General features: G+C 41.5%; 1 protein-coding gene across 3 annotated transcripts in view; it reads left to right on the top strand.

Annotated features, from left to right (window-relative positions):
- The window catches only part of ADCY6 (adenylate cyclase 6), a 64,786-nt gene that overhangs the window by 16,245 nt on the left and 26,569 nt on the right, over positions 1–21,972 (top strand). For all 3 annotated transcript variants that reach the window (XM_060764134.2, XM_060764135.2, XM_060764136.2), the window contains exons 4-10: positions 1,339–1,488; positions 6,040–6,161; positions 6,428–6,539; positions 6,859–6,986; positions 12,730–12,888; positions 13,838–13,979; positions 14,653–14,781. In XM_060764134.2, coding sequence (XP_060620117.2) covers positions 1,339–1,488; positions 6,040–6,161; positions 6,428–6,539; positions 6,859–6,986; positions 12,730–12,888; positions 13,838–13,979; positions 14,653–14,781 — 942 coding nt within the window. The remainder of the gene's footprint in view (positions 1–1,338; positions 1,489–6,039; positions 6,162–6,427; positions 6,540–6,858; positions 6,987–12,729; positions 12,889–13,837; positions 13,980–14,652; positions 14,782–21,972) is intronic.

The following is a 21,972-nucleotide window of genomic DNA, read 5'->3' as shown; positions in this document are numbered from 1 at the left end:
TTGCTTTGGAAATGGAAAAAAAATCCATAAAGCTACTCATAAATCTCCATAGGCTCGATCATGTGCCTTCAAGTCTTCATGAAGAATTGGACCTTGAATCTGTTGTCTTAGCTTGTTTCCTCCCAATCCCCTTTTCCACCCATAAGCCTATTGTGTAGAAGCAGTGTTGTTTGGGGAGGCTTAATCTAACAGTTGTTGAAATGAGCAGTGTTTCTCAAACTATGCTCCCCCAGATGTTCTGGACTTCAGCTCCCACAATTCCTAACAGTTGGTAAGTTGACTGGGATTTCTGGGAGCAGAAGTCCAAAAGACCTGGAGGAGCAGAGTAAAATTTCAGATGGGTGATATCTTAGCTCTATCTAGCTCACACTTATCCTTTGACTCCTGAAGGCAAAGTGCTATTGTCTCCATGGGCTAGACATATGTAGATGTGTGGATACAGAAAATTATCTTACAATATGACGCAATATTTTGATTTAACCTGTTGTTAGCTATTGTGACTGGTGTAGGCTTAAACAGAAATGAGCTTTCTTTATCACTCTTTTTCTTACCTGAAGTTTCCACGCATTGTATCGGAGACTTTCAAAGCCACGTGCTTTACCACTGAGCTACAGATTCCTGCCTGTGTGCTCTTAGAGGGACTTAGAAATGTTACTTTTTGGACTATGTCACCAAGAATTCTTTATACAGCATGGCCATTGGCCAGGCTCACTGGTTGATAACATTTCCAGGCTCTAGCAATGCATGTTGAATTATGGGTGTGCTTTAGAGGAGAATTCCTGGGTGAGGAGGTGGATTTTGTTAATGGATAGCTGTATTAATGGAGAGCTTCATCTCAGTCTCTCCCTCCACTGCCCTCAGAGATTTCAATGAAACCTCTCCTTCTTTGTTGCCACTCTCCATCTCCCAAAACCAGAGGCTGGGTTCGTCCGGCTACCCATTCATGCCAGCAATGCCTTTGGTATCCTGGGCAGCAGTAGAGGTTGAGGGGGCGTACAAAGACCCCTTTATGGGTTAAGAGAATATATTGAAACACAAAGCTTTCAATTCATTCTCCAAGAAGAGGAGCTGTCCTTGGAGTAGAGCAAGGGTTGTCAGGAAATTTACACAATAGGAGAGGGAGAAGCTCAATGTATGGGCTTGCTTTTTGACAGTGCTTTGGGCACTTTACCTCCTAGAATTGGATTCTGGGACTTGTCATTCAAATAATATATACATGTTCTTTTTCTCAGCAGTTCAGACTTTGTGTTGAAAGGTAGCTGAGGAAGAAACTAGTTGGGGTACACACAAGCTTGTCCTCTGTGCCCATTTCACTCATGTTTCTTCTCTTGTTTATAGCTTGGTGCCAACAGTTTGATTTTTCTCTGCACCAATGTCATCGGCATCTGCACTCACTACCCAGCTGAAGTGTCTCAGCGCCAAGCCTTTCAAGAGACCCGTGGCTACATTCAAGCTCGGCTACATCTCCAACGAGAAAACCGGCAGCAGGTGGGAAGGCAGCAAGAGATCTGGTTTGGGCATTGGAGGGTGGGAGGGACGGACATCATGCTTGCCAGGGCATAAGATGAACGCATGAGAACACCAGAATTTAGAAATCCACCTTTTGGGTTACAATGCCTAGAAATGGCCTGCCAATACAGCCATTGGGGATTCTGGAATTTATAGTCCAAAAAACAACATTCCCAATTTCTGTCTATTGTTTGGCCGAACAATATTGGTTTTCATTCGCTTTTTTTAAGGATGGTAACAAGATGGCTTCACTCCTCAGGATTCTGAAGGATGGACTTAATGTTCTTCTGACTGGCCTAGTACAAGACACCTACTAACCCAAGGAGTGACCATCACTTAAAAAAATTGATTTTGTCATTTGGGAATTGTAGTTGCTGGGATTTATAGTTAACTTACAATCAAAGAGCATTCTGAACTCCACCAATGATGGAATTGAAGGGTTTGGTGGGCATTGACCTTGCGTTTGGGAGTTGGATTCAAACAATGATGGATCTGGACCAAACTTGGCATGAATATTCCATATGCCCAAATATGAACACAGATGGAGTTTGGGGGAAATAGACCTTGACATTTGGGAGTTGTAGTTACTGAGATTTATAGTTCACCTACAATCAAAGACATTGATGCTGAACCCCATCAATTTCAGAATTGGGGCAAACTTCCCACACAGAACCCACATGACCAACAGAAAGTCCTTTCACCAGGGCAAGAAAACGTAATCGAAGCCCTCCTGACAAAGAGCTATCCAGCTATTGATATAGATAGATATACATGATTCACACACAGAGAGAGATATAGTATCATAGATTTGAAAGGAACCCCTAAAGAAGGATAATTATATGTTGCATGCTCCAGAGTAGGCAAACCAGACAATCTCTTCATCAATACTGAGAAAGAAACAACAAGAAGTACTGTTTATCCACAAGCAGAAAGGAATTACATACATTAGAAACCAACACTTTCTGACTACTTTATTTTCCAAATCACCAGACTGGGCCACAGCAACACATGGCACAGGACAGCTGTTCATTAATTTAATGCTTAATTTAGAAACATTCTACAAACTTTGCTGATTATTGAGTAACTTCTTAATGGCCTCTGGGGTAGCCTGTGTTAGTGGGTGTGGCCAGTGTGGCTGTGAACATTGATAAATTATTATGACTAAGAATTACGTTAAAGCTTTTTTTTCCCCCTTGTCTTTTTCAATGAGTAATCGTTATCTCCCCAAAGTCAATTTATCTGGAAAGTTCACATGTGAAAAATGGAGAACTCGATGCATATCGTTTGCTGTAGTTTCCTTTGATTAACTTCCTTGTAGTGTAAGAGTTTGTCTATGTGCTTTTAAGTTGCCCATTGATTTGTGCAAGTTATTTACTTTCATTAGGTTTTTTTAAGCAAGTAATATTCAGAGGTGTTTTTTCCAGTTCTTTCCTCTGAAATATGGCCTACAGCACCTGGTATTCATTGGTGGTCTCCCATGCAAGTTCTAATCAAAGCTAATCCTGCTTAGCTTCCAAGAACTGGTGGGAATCTGGTGACTAGGCTATTTAGACCACCTTTCCTTATAATGCTTCTTAATTTCAGACAAAGCACTGGATTTGAATGTTTAAAGTAGAAGTGCCACATTTAATTAAGGTCATCGTGTTGAAAAAAGAGCAAGTCCATTTTAGGTGGTTTTTAGCCATTTGGGGTTATTGTTTAATTTTTAAAATGTTTTTAAATTAATATATACAGATTATTAGGAAAAGATTAAAATATCTGGAGATATCAAAACCATCTATATAAATAAAAATGTAATGTTCGTTTGTGGGATTAACATAACTCAAAAACCACTGGACAAATTGACACCAAATTTGAACACAATACACCTAATAATGCGAGGAGTGACAATCATAAAAACACTGAAAAACACAGTAGAGAGGTCTTAAAAAGCCAAAAAAGCAAAAAGATGCTACAGTGCATGTGCAAAAACTACTCCCCCGGCAAACAAAGCACACAATAGCATATCCACACTCTCTTCCGGACTACAGCTCCCAGCATCCCCTAGACCTGGCCCTTTAGGAGAGGAGGATAATCCAAATGCACTGCTTCCAAGCTGCAAGCATTCTTCTCCTTGGATTTCTTTGAGAGCATCCTAATCTCTGTGTATTTACAATTTCCTATTCCTGGACTGCAACTCCCAGCAATCCTCCAGATAGATAGACTAGATAGAGATAGGTAGGTAGGTAGGTAGGTCGATGATCAGGAGGACTGCTGGGAGTTGCAGTCCAAGAATAGGTAGAGAAGGAAAAAATGGGAGAAAGGGAAAGGAAAGAGGGGGAAGGAAGGGAGGAGGAAGAGAAGGAAGGGAGGAGAGAAGAAAAGAAAAAAAGGGAAGGAATGAGAGAAAGAAAGAAAGAAAGAAAGGAGAGAAAGAGGGAGGGAAGGTTGGCCACAGCAACGCGTGGCGGGTACAGTTAGTAGGAAAATAATCTTGGAGGAGACTTTAAAATGCTGTCTTAGCAACCTTTATAAACTGAAAATCACTTTGATACTTTAGAAGCATTAAATCTACTATATGTATCATGGTTCAACATACAATTATCATATGAGATATGAAAAAAACAGTTTATTCAGAATATATTTTGAATTTGAATGTATTTTTTTAAAGAATTCATTTCAGAAATGGAGCTACATTTTGATCTGTAAAGAATACCTGAATTATAAGACATCTCTTTGAGTTTTCCAGTTTGAATCTCTCCCTAATAGAAACTGAATAAACCATTAGCATTAGTTAACAAGAGAAAATCATGTTGTCTACACTAGTTCTCCATAGTGCCATGCATATCTAATGCACTCATTCCTATAAAAAGAGCTGAGAAAAGGAAACCAAGCATGTAATTATCTATGTTATGTTATGTGTCGTCTAGTCAGCTGTTGGATGTTGTATGTCGTCTTAAATAAAAGTCTTCTAGTTACATAGTGTTGAGAAATAAGTTTGGGATAATAAACACGCAAACACGGTGTCATTAAAAATGTATTAATTCCATAACTCATTTTTCAGTCCCATCCAGTCCCCCAAAAGGAATGGAGGGAGGAAGCAGGTAAAAAATAGAGAAACATGTACACACACACACAAACACAGAGTTTTTCCTGTCTTTCACATTTCAAATTAGGAACATGTCACTATTGACGTAATACTAATATTTTCCAGTAAAAGAATATCCCAAACTTTGTATGCAAATATATGTGTGTTAGCTATTTGCATATATTTTGGATCTGTAAATCAGCAGTGTGGGCTGTCATTGTCCAAACCCCTTATCTTTCAAATGATAAGCCCTAGTTCAAATGCAGAAGTGCACGTTCGTTTTAGAGAAGGACTTGAGCCTGCAAACTCATATCTTTCTCTAACACTGTTTTGGTTCACTCCGGTGACTCTCACAAGTTCTGGATAATAGATAGAAGGAAATAAGTGTCTGTACATCATCCTCAGGAATTATCTAGAACAGATGTGGGTATCATGCAAGTTCCAGCAGCCCTTGCCAGTATAGCTCACAGGGAGAAATAATACTGGGAGCTTTAGGTCCCTCAGGAGAGACTGCAAGGCTCCTATCCCTCATCTTAAATGTAGTTCTTTGTCCCTCGTATACAATCAGTCCTCCACATTCACTGAGGTTAAGGGAACAGGACCTCTGTGAAAGTGAAAAACTGCTAATTTGTTTTCACTTGAGAGAACATACTTTTAGGAAAATCTTGGTCTCCTGTGGTCACCTTCTGTTGGAAGCAGAATGCATTCATTAGAGGACCTAGAGATACCTAGAAAGCTGTTCTCTATGTCAGGCCTGCACAACCTGTGGTCCTCCAGATGTTTGGGACTCCAACTCTCAGAAGTTTGTCCAATAGCCAGGAATTCTGGGAGCTCAAGTCCAAAGCACATGGTGGACCACAGGTTGTGCAGGCCTGCTCTGGATCCTCCAGCAAGGCTGGAGGAAGTTGACCATAGACTCACATTAGAGGATGTGGATATTCCTACAGATAACATTTTAAAATCAAATCTGTGAATAATCAAATTCACAAAAGTCAAAGCTGCAATTGTGGAAGGACAACTGTAGTCATAGGAAAGGAGCTTGCCCCTCCAATACTAGAATCACTCCTCGTGCCCCTTAAGGCTCTTCCCTTGCCCCAATTTGTTTGTGTTTATTTTATTTTGATCTCTTCCCTTTTTCTCCAGTTCATCTTCCACAAGTAAGACCTTCTCCCAGGATGTATCAAGTCATCCATATCCTTAGGCACATATTGATCCCCCTGTAATAATAATAATAATAATAATAATAATAATAATAATAATAATAATAATAATAGGGTTTGGCTGACTGTAAGTGAAGAATAAGTGGAGTGAAAGACAACTGTGTGAGGCCTGGGTTATGGAAAAGGATGAAGAGTGGAGCATAATGGGAAAAAATGTCATTGGGCTTTGTTCTTTCTTATGTGAGGAAAAACTTCCTGTTTGGGGCAATTATAATGGATCTTCTTCTCTTGGGTGACATACAGGAGAGACTCCTGCTCTCAGTGCTGCCTCAGCATGTTGCAATGGAGATGAAAGAGGACATCAACACCAAGAAGGAAGACATGATGTTCCACAAAATCTACATCCAGAAACATGACAATGTCAGGTATTTGCGGGTTTGTAGTGTGTATGTCCATGTCTGGCAGTAGTTGGGGCCTTGGAATGGTCATAATTGAAGAATATTCCACAATAGGCAAGGAGCATTTCATCCAAAGAACACCTTTGTGGGGTGGGCACAGATAACATCAGATGGGCCCAAAGACGAATGGTTGTCATCAGGCTGATCTCTTCAAGTTAGGTAAGAAATGGACTCAAAGGCTGTAGGGTGAATGAAAACCTCTCTATTCCTTTCCCCTTTTCTCACCGCAACAGCATTTTGTTTGCTGACATTGAGGGATTCACGAGCCTGGCCTCGCAGTGCACGGCACAAGAATTGGTCATGACACTGAATGAGCTTTTTGCCCGTTTCGACAAGTTGGCTGCGGTAAGTGAGGAAGGTGGAATAGGGTGAGCAGACAAAGGAGGGGAAGCAGTGGCTTGCGGCTCATTGTGGGTTTGTGGGAGGAAGTGTAGGAAAGAGGCACTGAGCCCTCAAAGATCAATAATACCTCCTCCTCTTCTCTGTTGAATTCTAATTAAGTAATCCTCCTTGGTTGCTTGGCCTTGGTGCCGATATATCCATTTTCTCAGTTGCCTGTTCAAGCCATAACCTTAGAATATTTAAATAATGGAACAATCCAGTCATGGATGATGGGATTTTTTAACCTTTCTCCTCACTGATCCTTCTTTTTGTTGTCCTCCAGGAGAATCATTGCCTGCGCATCAAGATCCTCGGGGATTGCTACTATTGTGTCTCAGGGCTGCCGGAGCCACGGGCAGATCATGCCCACTGCTGTGTGGAGATGGGCGTGGACATGATTGAGGCCATTTCGTGAGTGTGAGATGGGGAATGACTTGGCTTGCAAGACGTGTATGTTCCTGGGGTTCCCGGTTGACTTACTATACATGTGTCACACACTGTGTCTGTGACGATTTTCCAGAGGAGGATCCACATTGTTCTGTCAAAGTAGAGATAGGAGTCATGCAGAATCCTTCCAACTCCCAACAGCCTTAAAGCAGTCTATAGTCAATTTTGGGAGTTGCATTCCAGTATAATTTTGGAGAGTCACATATTTCCTTCCCTGATCTGGTGCCTTCTTGAAGACCAGTTTGTCGGGGCATAAGCTTTAGTGGACCATACTAGTGTCTGCTGCATCTGATTCATGAAACATATTCTTACATGAAAGATAGATATCTAGCTCCAGATGCAGTGGAGAACAATGTGAACTTGGCAGTCGAAATGCCATGAAATGCAGAAAGTACAGTCTGTGAGAACTGCATTAAAAAACAGGTGAATTGTGGTGTTAACACCTATCACGGCTGTCCGTCACTGGCCGCACTGTTGTCACAGCCTGTAAGGTTTGGTTTTATCGCTCTTTGAACCCACTGCTGGGATTATTTATTTACTCTATGCAGTTATGCATGCCTGTACCTGTCCACTGAAGATAATGCTCCATTCATCTCATGCTGAAATACATGTGTAAACCTTTTAGGTGGGTGAGCAAACTGTGGCCCAGTTGTGCATGTGGTCCCTTGGGTAGAGTCAAAAATGTTATCATTCAACAGTCCTAAAAATAGCCTCTGAGTCTTGGGGGAAAAGCTGGGTACAAATAAATATAATAGTAATAATTGTAAGAGCACCCCCAGTGGTGCACTGGGTTAAGCTGCTGAGCTGCTGAACTTGCTGACCAAAAGGTCGGCAGTTCGAAGCCAGGGACTGGGGTGATCTCCTAGTGCTAGTCCCAGCTTCTGCCAGTCTAGCAGTTGGAAAATATGCAAATGTGAGTAGATCAATAGGTACCGCTTCTACGGGAAGGTAACGCCGCTCCATGCAGTCATGCCAGCCACATGTCCTTGAGGCATCTATGGACAACACCGGCTCTTCAGCTTAGAAATGGAGATGGGCACCACCCCTCAGAGTCGGACACAACTAGATTTAATGTTAAGGGAAACTTTTACCTTTTTAAGTGTAAGAGGACTGGGGAACATTTTCCCCATGTTTGAGTGCCGTCTGTTCCCAGTAAAATGTTCCCATGCCTCCTAGAAGGGTTTTGGAGGCATTTCTCCTTCACGATTTAGAACCCCTTAGTTGCAATTTTTTTCCCAAAATAAGTGAGGTCATTTTTCTGCTCAATTCCTGTCTTGAAAAGAAGGTCAGAGAGGCATTCAAAAAGGAAGAGGGGAAAATACTTGAAAACATGACTTGGGGTCTCTATTATTAATGATGGGGCATTTTAAGATTCACTCCCAATTTTGGGTTGGGTGAGAGGACATGGTGGGTTTTGTGTCCAGCCTCGCATTCCAGTGTTTCCCTTTAGACAGCCTCTCAATGAACCATCGTTTGATACTTGCATTGGCTTCACAACAGATAAGATATGTTGCACATGACCTATGTACACACATGGCAACTTCCCAGATGTGGATTGTAAACCATACAGAGAGCTAGAAAGTAAAGAGTAATTTTCCAGCAGAGACGGCCTGCTTCCCCAATTGACACAGCAATCTAACAGAGTTTGGAATATCTTTTTTTAATGTACAAGGTTTGGTTTTACTTTAATAGAAAACAGTGCATTGTCAGCATGATGCACTGATTTGAATTTTGGGCCAGGATTCTGAGAGTCCAGGAATTGAATCTCCACCCAGTCACAGAGAAGTCACACTCTCAACCTCATAATAATAATAATAATAATAATAATAATAATAATAATAATAATTTATTTATACCCCACCACCATCTCCCCAAAGGGACTCGGAGCGGCTTACATGAGGCCAAGCCCAACAACACATCAATAAAACAAAAAATAGTAATCAAAAACAATACACTTAATATAACTGACATATAAATAGTAACACACAAGGATTTAAAAAACCTATGGCCTCAGAGCAAAATCCCTCTGAACGAATGTTACTGAAAAAGCCGCATGATAGGTTTCATCCCAAGATCGCTGTAGATTAAAAATGACTTGAAGGCACACAACAACAATATTGCTCATTATGTATTAACCTCTGCTTTACGGTACCTGTATTGTTGCTTTTCTGATTCTTAATTTGTGTTAAGAAAAAGAGAGAGAGAGAGAGAGAGCAAATTCCCTAGAAATTACCCCTATGAAATCTTTTGGATGAGTAAATGTTGCTTCCCAGTAAGCATAATTAATCTATTCCTAATGCCAAAAGCTTTCATTACATGGTCTGTTACATATATCCCTACTATGCAAAATATTTGCAGTAATAACCATTTGTTTAGGTTAGCCTTCCTGGTACAATGTATTCTTTGAAATTGAAAGATCCGAATTCTCCAATGTGAGAGGCTATAAACTGTAAAACCAAAGAAATGCTATCTGTTCTGGAAATATCTCTTCCTTTCCTCCCAATTTTGGGGGCATTCCTGAAGCTGCATTGGGATGAGAGAGACTTGCCTCGTTCTTCTAAGAACTTTATTTTCTCCATTCCCTCGCTTCTCCTCCGCCTCTTGTGAATCCACCAGGCGTGGCCCATACATTGTTGAGGTTATCTTTACAGCCATATGGTCTACAGCCTTCCTCTTTCGAAAACCATGAATGCCACAAACTTCTTGGAGTGTCAATTCTATGCCTGATATTGCGCCCTGAATCTGCGCAGAGTGACTGGGAAAGAAAGAATACTGCCATAAATCTATTTATATAAACTTAGTTGCTATATGCGTTTAATGTGGTAGTGTGATAGAAAAGAAGAAGAAAAGAAATCAATGAGATGGAGAGTGTTGTAGTTGGAACTCCACTCTAAGATCAAGAGTGGCATTATCCACAACAGTAAACAAGGAGTGAGGAAGCTTTATGGTTCTAGATGTTTTGGACAGTATCTCCCATAATCAGTGACCATTGGCCGTATTGGTTGGGGAGATGATAGAGATCATGAGCCAGAGGCTTTCCACCAGCCAGAGGTTTCTGGTAAATCAGAACTTTCTGGTCAGAAAATAGTGTTTTATAAACGACAGTAATGATGTTAGCATCGAAGTGTGATTCTGTGCTCCACTGCAATACACCTGATTTGGACAGGTATTGGAAAACTGCTTAAATTGTGGAAGCATCTGTTAAAGAATCGGAAATTAAAGAGGGAAAATGGAAAGTCAGAACAGATACATTTTTAAAGTGTAACTCCAGTTGCCTCTATCTATCTATCTATCTATCTATCTATCTATCTATCTATGTTTGGATAGTATAAGTGTCTCTGCCCCTGTTCAGAATATTTCACCTCACTTTCTGTCCCTGTGATAATTGAATTTTGAAAAAATTGGCTTGTTGTAGAAACAAGGATTGCTGATAAACCTTCCCATTATAACTCTTCCGGGAGTGAATTTCCCTTCTGAGGAATAGATTTCTCTCAGTTCCTTTTGTCTCACCAAGTTCTTAACTATGAGTCATTTGTAAGCCAGATGTTTGTAACTCAGGGACTGCCTGAACTTTGATTTTCACAGCCCAACAAAAAAAATTACTTTGTGTCATGATTTGTAGGCCTGTTCCTGGGGTTATTTTGGGTGCTGATTCAGAAAATTGCATTGGATAGATTGCATCAACTTTAGTCTGATATGGTTCTCATGGTTTTTATGGGCAAGCAGATGAAGACTGGTAGATGGTATATATTCTGTATATCAAAAACTAGAGCCGATGGGAAGAATATTTGTGTCATTTTTAGAATCAGCAGGTCAACAATACCCATAAACAAGGCTAACATTTGAGGCACCAAAATGTGTGCTGACCAGTATTACTAATCTCACATCTTTTCCCATATAATTTTTCTCCAAACCACATGTCTCTATTTGCTTTATTGCCTTCCTCCTGGTCCTTTCCAGAATATATTCCATGCTCTTCAGATGTAAGACTATTACAGTTAAAAGTGTGTGCTAACAAGTCATGCCAAGAGTAATGAACCCTCAGTTTGGGAGGGAATTAGACTCATTCGTGGAACAAAAGACTGTAAGTGGTGACTACTTACATTGGCTTACACATTCATATCTTGCTGAACAACTATGAAGAACTACTTGGCTCCTAAGGGAACAGTCTACTGGGCTAAATAAGCCTTAGGTCTGATCCAGGAGGACTCTTCTTAACATGACTAGCTTTCTTTGTTATGAAGCAGAATCCTTCTGTCCATTGAGCTGCAGGCTTTTAAAACAGAAAGATTTTAAATAATAGGCGGAGAGGGTGCTGCTGCTGTTGTTGTTGTTGTTTACATTGGCTAGAGATGTACCCTGATGTCCAGGATTGCCCCAGACTTCTTGTCTCAGCCTTTGTTAAATGCATTTACTCTTCAGCTCTTGCCAGAATAGGTGACCTCCAGAACAGAGGTCCAAGTATGAGGAATTAATTCGGGTTTTCTTACGGGTTGACCCAGTTCCCAGACTCCTAGCTGCAGCTGGGTCTCGTCTCTTGAGCTTATACTATTCTCCTAGCCAACATGCTCATTCTAGTTCCAGCTTCCCTCTCATTTTACTTCCATTTCTAAGGGCCATAACCACTGAATGCTTGGTCAGATGCTTCTCAAATAGCATCTGAGCTCATAGAAGCGGAAAGGAGGAAAACTGGCTTTTCCATATGGATTGGCAAGCCCATGGAGAGTCCATCCAAAGGTCTTGCACATTTCCCAGGCTTTTGTTGGAAACTTTGCTTGCATCAGAAATATTGTCAGCTTCTGTAGGATTAGTTGAATATCATTTGAAACGGTGGAAAAATTTCTTTTATAATAGCAACAACTAATAACTAATAATGGTGAATCTATTTTGCTGAGTCTCTGTGGGAGAGAGTAAAATAATCCTTTTGGCAGAAGTAAACTCACTATGTGTAAACATCCAGAAATAGAAACTTGTGGTCCCTTGGGAAAATAATAGCCCAACTGCTGTGGTGAGCTTGTTATAAGCATGATAACAGCAGCATGTAAAACAGCCTGCCTCGTGTGATGTTCTCCAGATGTTTGGGGCTATACCTTCCATCAGCCTCAATTAACATGGACAGGATGGTAGCAATATGAAACAATTGGAGTCTGGCATAGCATTCTTTTGTCTCCATCTGCAGACATCTTTACACCAAAGCGCAACTTGCACACGAGCCCAAACTTTTGCAAGTCGTGATGGCAATGGGTTTACATATGGCTCTTCCTTTTCCTGTTCCAATTATAGGCCATTCTTACTGCAACATATTAACCAACTCTATTTTGAGCTCAAACTCTTTATCTTTGTATCCCACCCTGTTTGCATAGTTTATTTCAGTAGGCAAGTTGTAAACCAGGAGTGGCAATCCTGTGGCCCTCCAGATGTTATTGCACTGCAATTTCCAGCATTCCTTATCATTGGCAGTGCTGGCTTAGGGCTATTCGGAATCATATGATTCCCACCCTAGTTCTACAGCCTTGCCTGACTGAAAAGACTAAAAACTTTCCCGGACAGGAACTGGCGTTATTTATTTTCCAAAGTACCATGCACATTCATGAAACTATTAATAATTGACAGGGTCTTTCCTTCCTCATGGGATGATATCTCTGTAGGCTTTTGCTATCTGTACGAGAGAGAGGTTTGGATCCTTATCCTATTGTCCTTCTTCTAGGTTGGTGCGTGAGGTGACCGGGGTGAATGTGAACATGCGTGTTGGGATCCACAGCGGGCGTGTGCACTGTGGAGTGCTGGGACTGCGCAAGTGGCAGTTTGATGTCTGGTCCAATGATGTCACCTTGGCCAACCAAATGGAGGCTGGTGGCAAAGCTGGGTAAGTCAGGACTTTCTAAGCCTGAAAATAAGGAAGGTTGTTGGGAAGGAGCACCCTTGGTCACCGGTGGGGAACTTCCTGACCCCCTCAAAGGGTGGTTTCCTCTCAGGGGAAATCTGGGAGAGGGGCACGTGCAGCGAGTGGAGCCAGAACCCAAAGGGAGTAACAGGAGAGCTCCTCCTCTCCAGTCCCTTGACTCTCACAAATCTCTCTTCTTCTCCTCTTTTGCTTACTCTATGATGTTGAAGCAAATTAGCCGAAAAAGAGCTTCCAATTGCATCTGTAGTTTTCATGTAAATGAGTCATTTGATGTGACTGTAGCAAGCACAGTGAGTTCGTCACCAACTTTACTTAAACATTGCAAAGGTGGTAAAAGATTATGGGGTCTGCTAACTCTTTTTTCCTGAAGCTTCCAAACTAAGATTTCCTATCACCATCTGCCTTGACTTTTGACATCCAGTCATCTGTTTGGTTTTGCTAGTCCAAATTCAATCCGCTTTCTTTTCTCCTTTTCTTCCTTGCTTGTACTACATGGTGCATACAAGCTAAATACTACCACCACACCACCCCCAGCTGTACATACTTGGGACTCTAAACACCATCCATGCTTCTGGAAGAGGCTCCTGCAGTTTGATTCTTCCAGCTGCCCCTTCAGATTTTCCCTGTCCAAAGCTTCATGTCAGGTCTCCCTCAGTCTGTGACTTGCATTCTTCTTGCTACCTCTCCTGTTATGACACTTCTCTTGCTGTCTTATCTGTCCATCTTGACCTGTTTTGGTCAGTGTGCCCCATAAGCATAGACTAAGCCACTTCAGTGTTGCTTATCTCTTCGACGTGAATGTAAGATGCCAGAAGAGCGTCATTGTGGTTATGAAGGTGGCTGTTTCATGAGTTGCAAGAGAAATGGGCTTCACTGGATGACTTGTGTGAATAATAATGTTCTCTGTCAGGCGGATCCACATTACCCAGGCAACACTGCAGTACCTGAACGAGGACTACGAAGTGGAACCAGGGCACGGGGGCGAACGCAATGCCTACCTCAAGGAGCATAACATTGAAACCTTCTTCATTGTGGGCTGCAGCCAGAAACGAGTGAGTCCAAGATGGAGTTAGGAACAGGGTGGAAATAGAATGATAATAATTTGCCCTGGTGCATGTATGTACAGGGAAGAGGGCTAGCACATTTACATGTTCATCTGTGGAGGGCTTGGTGTGTGGTGCCAGTGAGGCTCACAGGAAGAGTTTTCTTATTCAAAGACGAAACAGCAGAAGCTGCATCTTCAGCCTGCACACACACATGCATACACATTGGGTGGGCAACCTCTGGCTTTCTGAATGTTGTTGGATTCAGACTTCCATCATCCCCAGCTAGCACCTTCAATGATCAGGGATGATGGGTGTTTATTTATATCTCATCTTTCTCTTAAGGCTAGGATACAAAGTGTCTTAGGGCATATCAAAAAGTTCAGTAAAACACCAGTGAGTTATGCAAACTAAATGTCATTTTAAAGCATCAATTGAAACACTTCAAAAAATCTCACACTGACAGAAATATAGAAGTGTTGGAAGCCTAGCCATTCTATTTAGTTTGAATTTTAAAAGTATTTTTCCATTAGAGTCATAATCCAACATCATTTGGAGGGCCCTCCATTCCCCATCCAGATATATGCCTTTTTTTTAAAGAGGGGAGAGTGCTTGGAAGGATTCCCCCCTACCATGGCTCCCCTTTATTAATTTTGTTCCTCTGCCACATTGTCTTCAACAGAAAGAGGAGAAAGCCATCTTAGCCAAGCTGCAAAGGGCTCAGGCCAATTCCACTGAGGGGCTGGTGCCTCGCTGGGTCCCTGAGCGCTCGTTCCCTCGGACCAAGGACTCCAAGGCCTTCCGGCAGATGGTGAGTGTTGGCAAGAGCCAGGAAGAAGGCTGGTTTTGGGACAAAAAGATGGGTGGAGAGCAAGTGATTATCTGGCTTTTGATTGACTGCACAGTCCCAATTGCTTTGAGGTCTTTGGTTATTAACTTCTATAGCAGACACTGATTCTTAAAACATTGGACAGGAACATTGCAAGGGTTTGTTCTCATGCCACCTTCAAAAGTCTGCACCATGTTGATTTAACGTTGCCAATGACTAACTGGCCACACACAACTTTCAAAGCTTGCAACCCCTTCCCCCCCAAACCAGCATGTCTCTGCTGGCTGAGAAGAGTTTAAGACTTGTTGCCGAAAGGAGTTAACTTTTTAAAGAAATGCAACTTGTGTATGATCTTGTTACTGGCACACCCATAATTGGCAGAAGTCATGCCTTGTACTGACTTTGACCATCTTGTGTGTATGTCTTGTCTTGTCAAACTCTTATCTTTGCAAACTCTGTGTCGAGACACATTGGTGTCGGCTGCAGTGTCTAGGCGTGTTGTGCAAATGTAATGAGAAATGACAAAAAATTTGGAAATGTATGTTATTGTCTTATGAATCATCTATTTTTTAAAATATAAATGAAAGGTTTTCAAAAGATATGTTGTGTCCCCATACATGTCATTATTACAATTTATGTATGCGTCCTTATCTCTTACAAAGGTTTGCTTAACCACTGGTTTGCTAGAAAAACTGAATTACTGTGTCGCGAAATGATGCACCAACATGAAATGTTTGGAAAGCTCTGCACTAGACAGTGGGGCCATTTTACTATAGCTGCCATGGCAACAGCCTCTGGCATCCTGGAATTGTTCAGGAAGGGGTCCTCGGACTGGGAGCTCTTCTAATGCCTCTGACCAAACTACAAATCCCAGGATCCCATAAGATACTGCCATGGCAGATGAAGTGGAATCAAAGCACTGGTTTGAAAAAGCCCAGAAGTCATTTAACTACAGAGGTTATTTTTATTTATTTATTGTATCAGGAGTGAACCAAAGGTACAGTTGTAAAGTATTTTTAAAAACCCACAAAGTTTAAAAACTTGACATTACTGTATATTAAATGTCCTTTGACTGGCTCTTGGAGTGCCTCTGGTGTTGCTATAAGGAGGTCCTCCATTGTGCATGTGGCGGGGCTCAGACTACATTGTAATAAGTGGTCTGTGGTTTGCTCTTCTCCACACTTGCATGTTGTGGGCTCATTTCTTAATGTTGGCTCTGCATCTCGTGCCAGAGCGCAGTCCATTCAGTGCCTTCCAAGCTGGACAGTCTTCTGTGTGCCCAGAAGGAAGTCTCTCATTTGGTATCAGCCATGGATTGAGGTTCTGGGTTTTAGCCTGCCAGGTTTGGACTCTCACTTGCTGAGGTGTTCCTGTGAGATTGCAATACATCTGGGTATCCCCTGGGCAATGTCTTTGCAGACGGCTTATTCTCTCACACCAGAAGCGACCAACCAACGAAACCAACCAATGGACCTTTTCAGGACCAACTATAACAATAATCTCAATCAACAGCGAAGGCATGTCAGCTGCCAAAGAACAACTGTTCTATTAACTGTGCTGAGAACTAGAGAGGTTAAGGATAGACTATCGTACCCGAGATGTCCAAAAGTTGTCTGAGCCACTGAACTGGTTTAACTCTGATTTTTGAATGTTGCTTGAGATGGGAAAATCTAATAACATTCCCAGAAGGTTTTCTGAATAATCCTGGGGATTGTAAGGGGAAGGTATTTCACAGCTGTTTAGTGATCACCAAAAATGCCTTTCTGTATACTTTCGCTGCATGCATGGTACAATGAAGAAGAAGGGCAACACCAAGACCTTCTGCTTCTTGAAATGGCACCAATACCCCCAAAGCTCGACAAAGTCCCATAAGCATCTTTTTTACTCCCTGGCAGTAAATTACAATTCAATTACAATTCAAAATGAATAAATAATGATTTGCTGACTTTTCCTGACTTCTGAGATCTGCAGTCTGAGGCAGCTGCCTCACTTTACCTAATGGTAAGGTCAGCCCTGAAGCTTGTTATGGAACCAAAAAGAAAATGGGAGTAAAGGAGACAATACTTCCAACACCTGCAGATCCCAAGTCATTCAAGTTGGATACAGGTCACCTTGAACTGTGCCAGAAAATATACAATACGCCCTTCATTGGCAGAGGAAATGGCCCTGGGAGAGGGGTGGTGGGGATGGGGTGGGGGCAGTTGGGTAAAGCTTCAAGCCATAACTGTAAAATCCCAGTACAACAGAATTACTAGCAATAAAATTGTGCACATAACATGTCAGAGTTATATTTTATCCAATTTGCAACAAATCATGTCCGAGGAAGCTAGAGTGATCTCGATCTTAGCAGCTGAGAAAACAAATAAAGCCACTACCCTTTTTTGTAATCTGTATCAACTTGCCACTCAGCAGCAAAATATATACATTTCTGTATTCTCTTTTTATTGTGAGAGCTGTTTAAGAGACCTTTGGCAGAATCTCCTCAAATGATGGTACTTATATAGGTGGCATGAAATGAACAGTGTGGAAGTCACGTGCTACCCAAGCTCGTTTTTAGTAGTAGCACCCAGATTCTGGAATCTATCCTCCAGTTGTGTAAATGGGTTTTGCAATGCAAGCCAGGTCATTCTGGGTGGCATTTGTGTCCTTCTAAATCTGATGGCCGCCTCTTTCCTTGTATGCTTTAACTGGTTTAAAGGTGGGATTCAAGGTGGCACAGTGGAATATTTTAAAACAGGAAGCTAATACAAGTGGAGCATCTCTTATCTGGAATTCCAAAATTCTCCAAAATTCCTAAGTTTTCCACATGGGTGACATTTTTGTTTCATGCATAAATTGTATTAAATACTGTATAAAGTTTGTTTGTTTTGTTTTGTTCCATTAGAAATGTAATACAATGTTCTGGTTGTGGATGACACGATAAATAAAATAACTGTATAAAGTTAAATTCAGTTATGCACATATGATACATACATGAATTTTGTGTTTTGACTTGGGTGTCTTTTCCAAGATGTCTTATCATTGATGTGTGTGCAAATACAGGTAGTCCAAATTCTGAAGGGGGAAAAAATAACCCAAAATCCGAAACACTTCTGGTCCCAGGCATTTTGGATAAGGGGGAATCAGCCAGTATTGATTTTTAAATGGAACTAAAATTGAATGCCCAGCTTAAAACAATTAAAAGCATGTTCTTAAGAAAAGTACATTACCCAGTTGGCTCGCCAATTCCTGTCCTCATTGGCTTGTCAGGTGTCTTTGCCAAAAGTCTATCGCAGGCATGGGCAAACTTCAGTCCTCCAGGTGTTTTGGACTTCAACTCCCAGAAATCCCAGCTAGCTTACCGGCTGATAGGAATTGTGGGAGTTGAAGTCCAAAACACTTGGAAGGCTGAAGTTTGCCCATGAACGGTCTGTCGTCATCAACAACAACAATATGGGTTTTAGCATACTAGTATTCTTCATGTTAGAAGCTTTTGATGTAATTTTGGGTTTGTATATGTGATCAGATCATGATTCCATGTACCGCATTTTGTTATTAGCAGCTGCTCGGGACTAAGGGTCTTTTCCAGGGAAAGTTTAAAAGAATTTTACGTTTCAGATCAGGCACATACCTGACAAGGAAATGTGCATTTTAACATTGGGGTGGAGAGGCTATGGACTTTGTGCATGAATTACTTTTGGCAATTTTACTTGGGTGGGGAGATTAAGAGTTCCTTGTGTGCATGCACTGGAACAAAAATGTCTAATGAGGCTTTCTGGGCATGCAGTAAAAACCTAATTCAGTTCTACCCTTAATCCATTTCCCCTCACATTATGACTGCGTGTATGTGCCTTCAAGCCGCCTGTCAGCTTATGGCTACCCATTAATTTTGTAGGGTTTTCTTAGGTAAGGAAGACTTGGGGGTGGTTTTGTTCATTTCAGTCTCTGAAATACAGCTTATACCACCTGGTATTTACTGCTGTTCTCCCATCCAAGTACTATCCAGAGCTCACCCAGCTTAGCTTCCAAGAATAGATGGGATCTGGAGCTGTCAGGTGCTTTCTGATAAATTTATCACACCTTTTTCTGAATGGAAACTGAAGGCACACATTTTGCACCTGAACATATTTATTTTTTAAACTGTATTAAGAACAAAAACACTTACTTTTGTGAAGAGCACTTTCCCTTTATTTGTTTTTGAGACACATAGGACTAGTTGATTGTTTTTTGTATAATTTAAGCTGAGATGCAATGGTTGTTGACGTCTGAATGCCAGCTATTTCGTTGTGTCTGGGAAAAGGTGCAGTTGCATGCTACCATTGTACCATTGTTATGGACTTAACTGCTCCTGATGGAGACTGATTAGAAGAAGCAGGACCAAAACAATGAATTTATACAGAGCAATAGCAGGATCGCTTCTTTTATTTATAAGTACTTTATGTACTACTACGTACTATGGGCTTACTACTAGAATTGTCGTCTATCTCAATCCTCCCTCTTTCTCGGTCTCCTATTCCCAGCTGGGTCTGTATGTGGAAGGGATGAGATGGACTTAGTTGGAGCAAGTGATTTGTGCACCCAGATGCTGTAGTGCTTCTTTTCAAATATTCAGCCATACTGGAGTGCCCTTTTCCTGATACTTCATTCTCTTGGTTTTCCAATTCAACCATCACAATTCCCCAACAATTAACCATCATTCATTGGCCACGGAAGCCCTTATAGGGCTGTTTCGGATATTTCCCCCATCTCAGAAGAACTGTCTGCCCCCCCCCCCAAAAGATGTGTTTGTATTTTTGCAAGCCTTGCATTTCCTCAAGACATCCCTTTTTTGTGGATGGATTTTATTTTCATGTGTAAGAATTGATACTTGTCTAATTGCGCACACGATCTCTATATGTAATTATACAGAAGTATAAGAATGGGCTATACCATTACAGGTGGGGAGGATTTCCCTTTTGGATGCCCACATAGGAAAGGGACTGTAGTAAGAGAAGTTCGGTCAAGTCGGCTTCTCATGCCGTGCAGCTACTTCTTCCATTACACGGATTTTCCTTCTATGGGGGAACATTTAAAGTGTGATTGCCGCCTCTTCCATGCCAGCCTGTTTTAGATACCTCGTTTTGCTTCACACATTCCCCAGGGGCCCTTTCACATCAGACAACTGCAGCACTTCATTATCTCTTTAACTGCCATGGCAACATCCTATGGAATCGTGACATCCAACATTTAGGGAGAATGATTTAGCATTCCCAGCCAAAAAGTCCCCTAGTGCCTTACCAGACTACAACACACACAGATTCTGCTAGATGTTCCCAGCATAATGAAACACAAAATGATTGTGCAATAGTTGTGTAGTGTGAAAGGGTTCCAGATCTGGGGAGAATTTTGCTCTTCATTTCACTCTCATGGTATAATTTGCCACCACTACCCACCATCTTTCTCTCTCTCGCAGACATGCATCATGTCACACACTCCAATGCCTTTTTCTGGAGGAGCAGAATCACGATTCCCAAGTATTTCTTACTTTCTGGTCGCTACCTTCCTATAATCCTTTCCTCTCCCCTCCCATTGGCCTGAGAAATCCAAAGGAGCATTTGTATAGTAACTGCAGCATAGAGTAGTTGCATATGTATGTGTGACCATGACCATATGTGTGTGTAAACATTTGTGGAGCTTGTTTCCAAAAGATACAAATCCACCTGAACACATTTTATAGGAATCAAAAGAATGTGCAAAGGGTATGTATTCTTTTGCTATAAGATGCCGTTTTCCGAGCCCTGTACTGAAGTGATTTGATACATTTTGATAGTTGTTATCTATACATGATATTTGACTCCTAGCCAACCCCTGGTGGCGCAGTGGGTTAAACTGCTGAGCTGCTGAACTCGCTGACCAAATCGGGGAGCGGGGTGATATCCCACTGTTAGCCCCAGCTTTTGCCAACCTAGCAGTTCAAAAACATGCAAATGTGATAGATCAATAGGTATTGCTTCTGTGGGAAGTTAATGGCACTCCATGGAGTCATTCTGACCACATGACCTTTGAGGTGTCTATGAACAACGCTGGCTCTTCGATTTAGAAATAGAGATAAGCACCACCCCCAGACTTAATGTCAAGGGGTAACCTTAACTTAGCCAACAATGTTCTGCCACCTATAACTCATTTTTCTTTAATTTCTTTTTGGTTTTGGTGCACATTAAATACAAAATCCGCATGTGCTATGGGCCCTTGGTATCCAATGAGTTCCAAGACAAATTCATACCCTCCATTTAACAAAACGTTTGGAAGAGTTGAGTACTGATACAAGAAATTACTACAGACAGCCCCACAAAAGAAGGAAATAAGTGAATGCTTAACCAGCGATTCTCAAGTAGTCATGTTGTAAGAACTTGTGTTTTTTCAGAGGTCTTACAAGCTCTTTGAATTCCTTACAGTATTACTTTTTATAGCAGATTGACGTCTATGCCAAGAGCTAGAAATATTAGTATTGACCATGATTCAGAAGTGAAGAGCTTAATGTTTCATCTGCATATCAGTGAGTGATTTATGCCCATCAGCTTCAAATATTTTTGGGCAGGAAGTGAGAGGATGGTCAGATTATATTAAGATATCTGCCTAAACTATAACTATACCATAGTCTGTTGGACATGGTGCTTACTCACACTACACAGCATTAGAGCTATGATTCCACTACAGCTGCCATGGCGATATCCTATGAGTCCTGGGATTTGCCGTTTGGTCAGGGGCAGCAGAGAAGCTCTCCGATTGGAGTTCTGGATGCTCCTCCCCAAATTGCAAATTCCAGGATTCAATAATAGGTTGCCATATGGGCCATCTAGTCCAACCCCCTTCCATACAGGAAAACTGGAATCATAGCATTATTATCACCCCTTTCTTTCACGACTGAAAACCTGTTTAAGTTCTTCTCAACCTGAACAACCAGCAGCCCCGACATACATGGCAGGAAGTTTAATCCAACATGATTTGAGAGCATGAGATGCTCTCGTCTAAGCCGTGGTTTGCTTGTATTTTTTTCCAAAGCAATGTCTGCAGAGCCCTCCATTCTTCATCTCCTGCCCCATCTGAGTTTAAACAAAGTGCAAACAATGCCTCCTCTTTAACTCAAAGGTGCTGAACCCATTTGCATGGTATCAGAGTCTTAAAAATTCTCATTCCGCCTTCTATTTAAATATG

The sequence above is a fragment of the Anolis sagrei genome, chromosome 2, assembly GCF_037176765.1.
Source record: "Anolis sagrei isolate rAnoSag1 chromosome 2, rAnoSag1.mat, whole genome shotgun sequence".
Classification (NCBI taxonomy): Eukaryota; Metazoa; Chordata; class Lepidosauria; order Squamata; family Dactyloidae; genus Anolis; species Anolis sagrei.
Note: the sequence above shows the minus strand (reverse complement) of the source record. Positions and strands in the feature narration are given on the sequence as shown.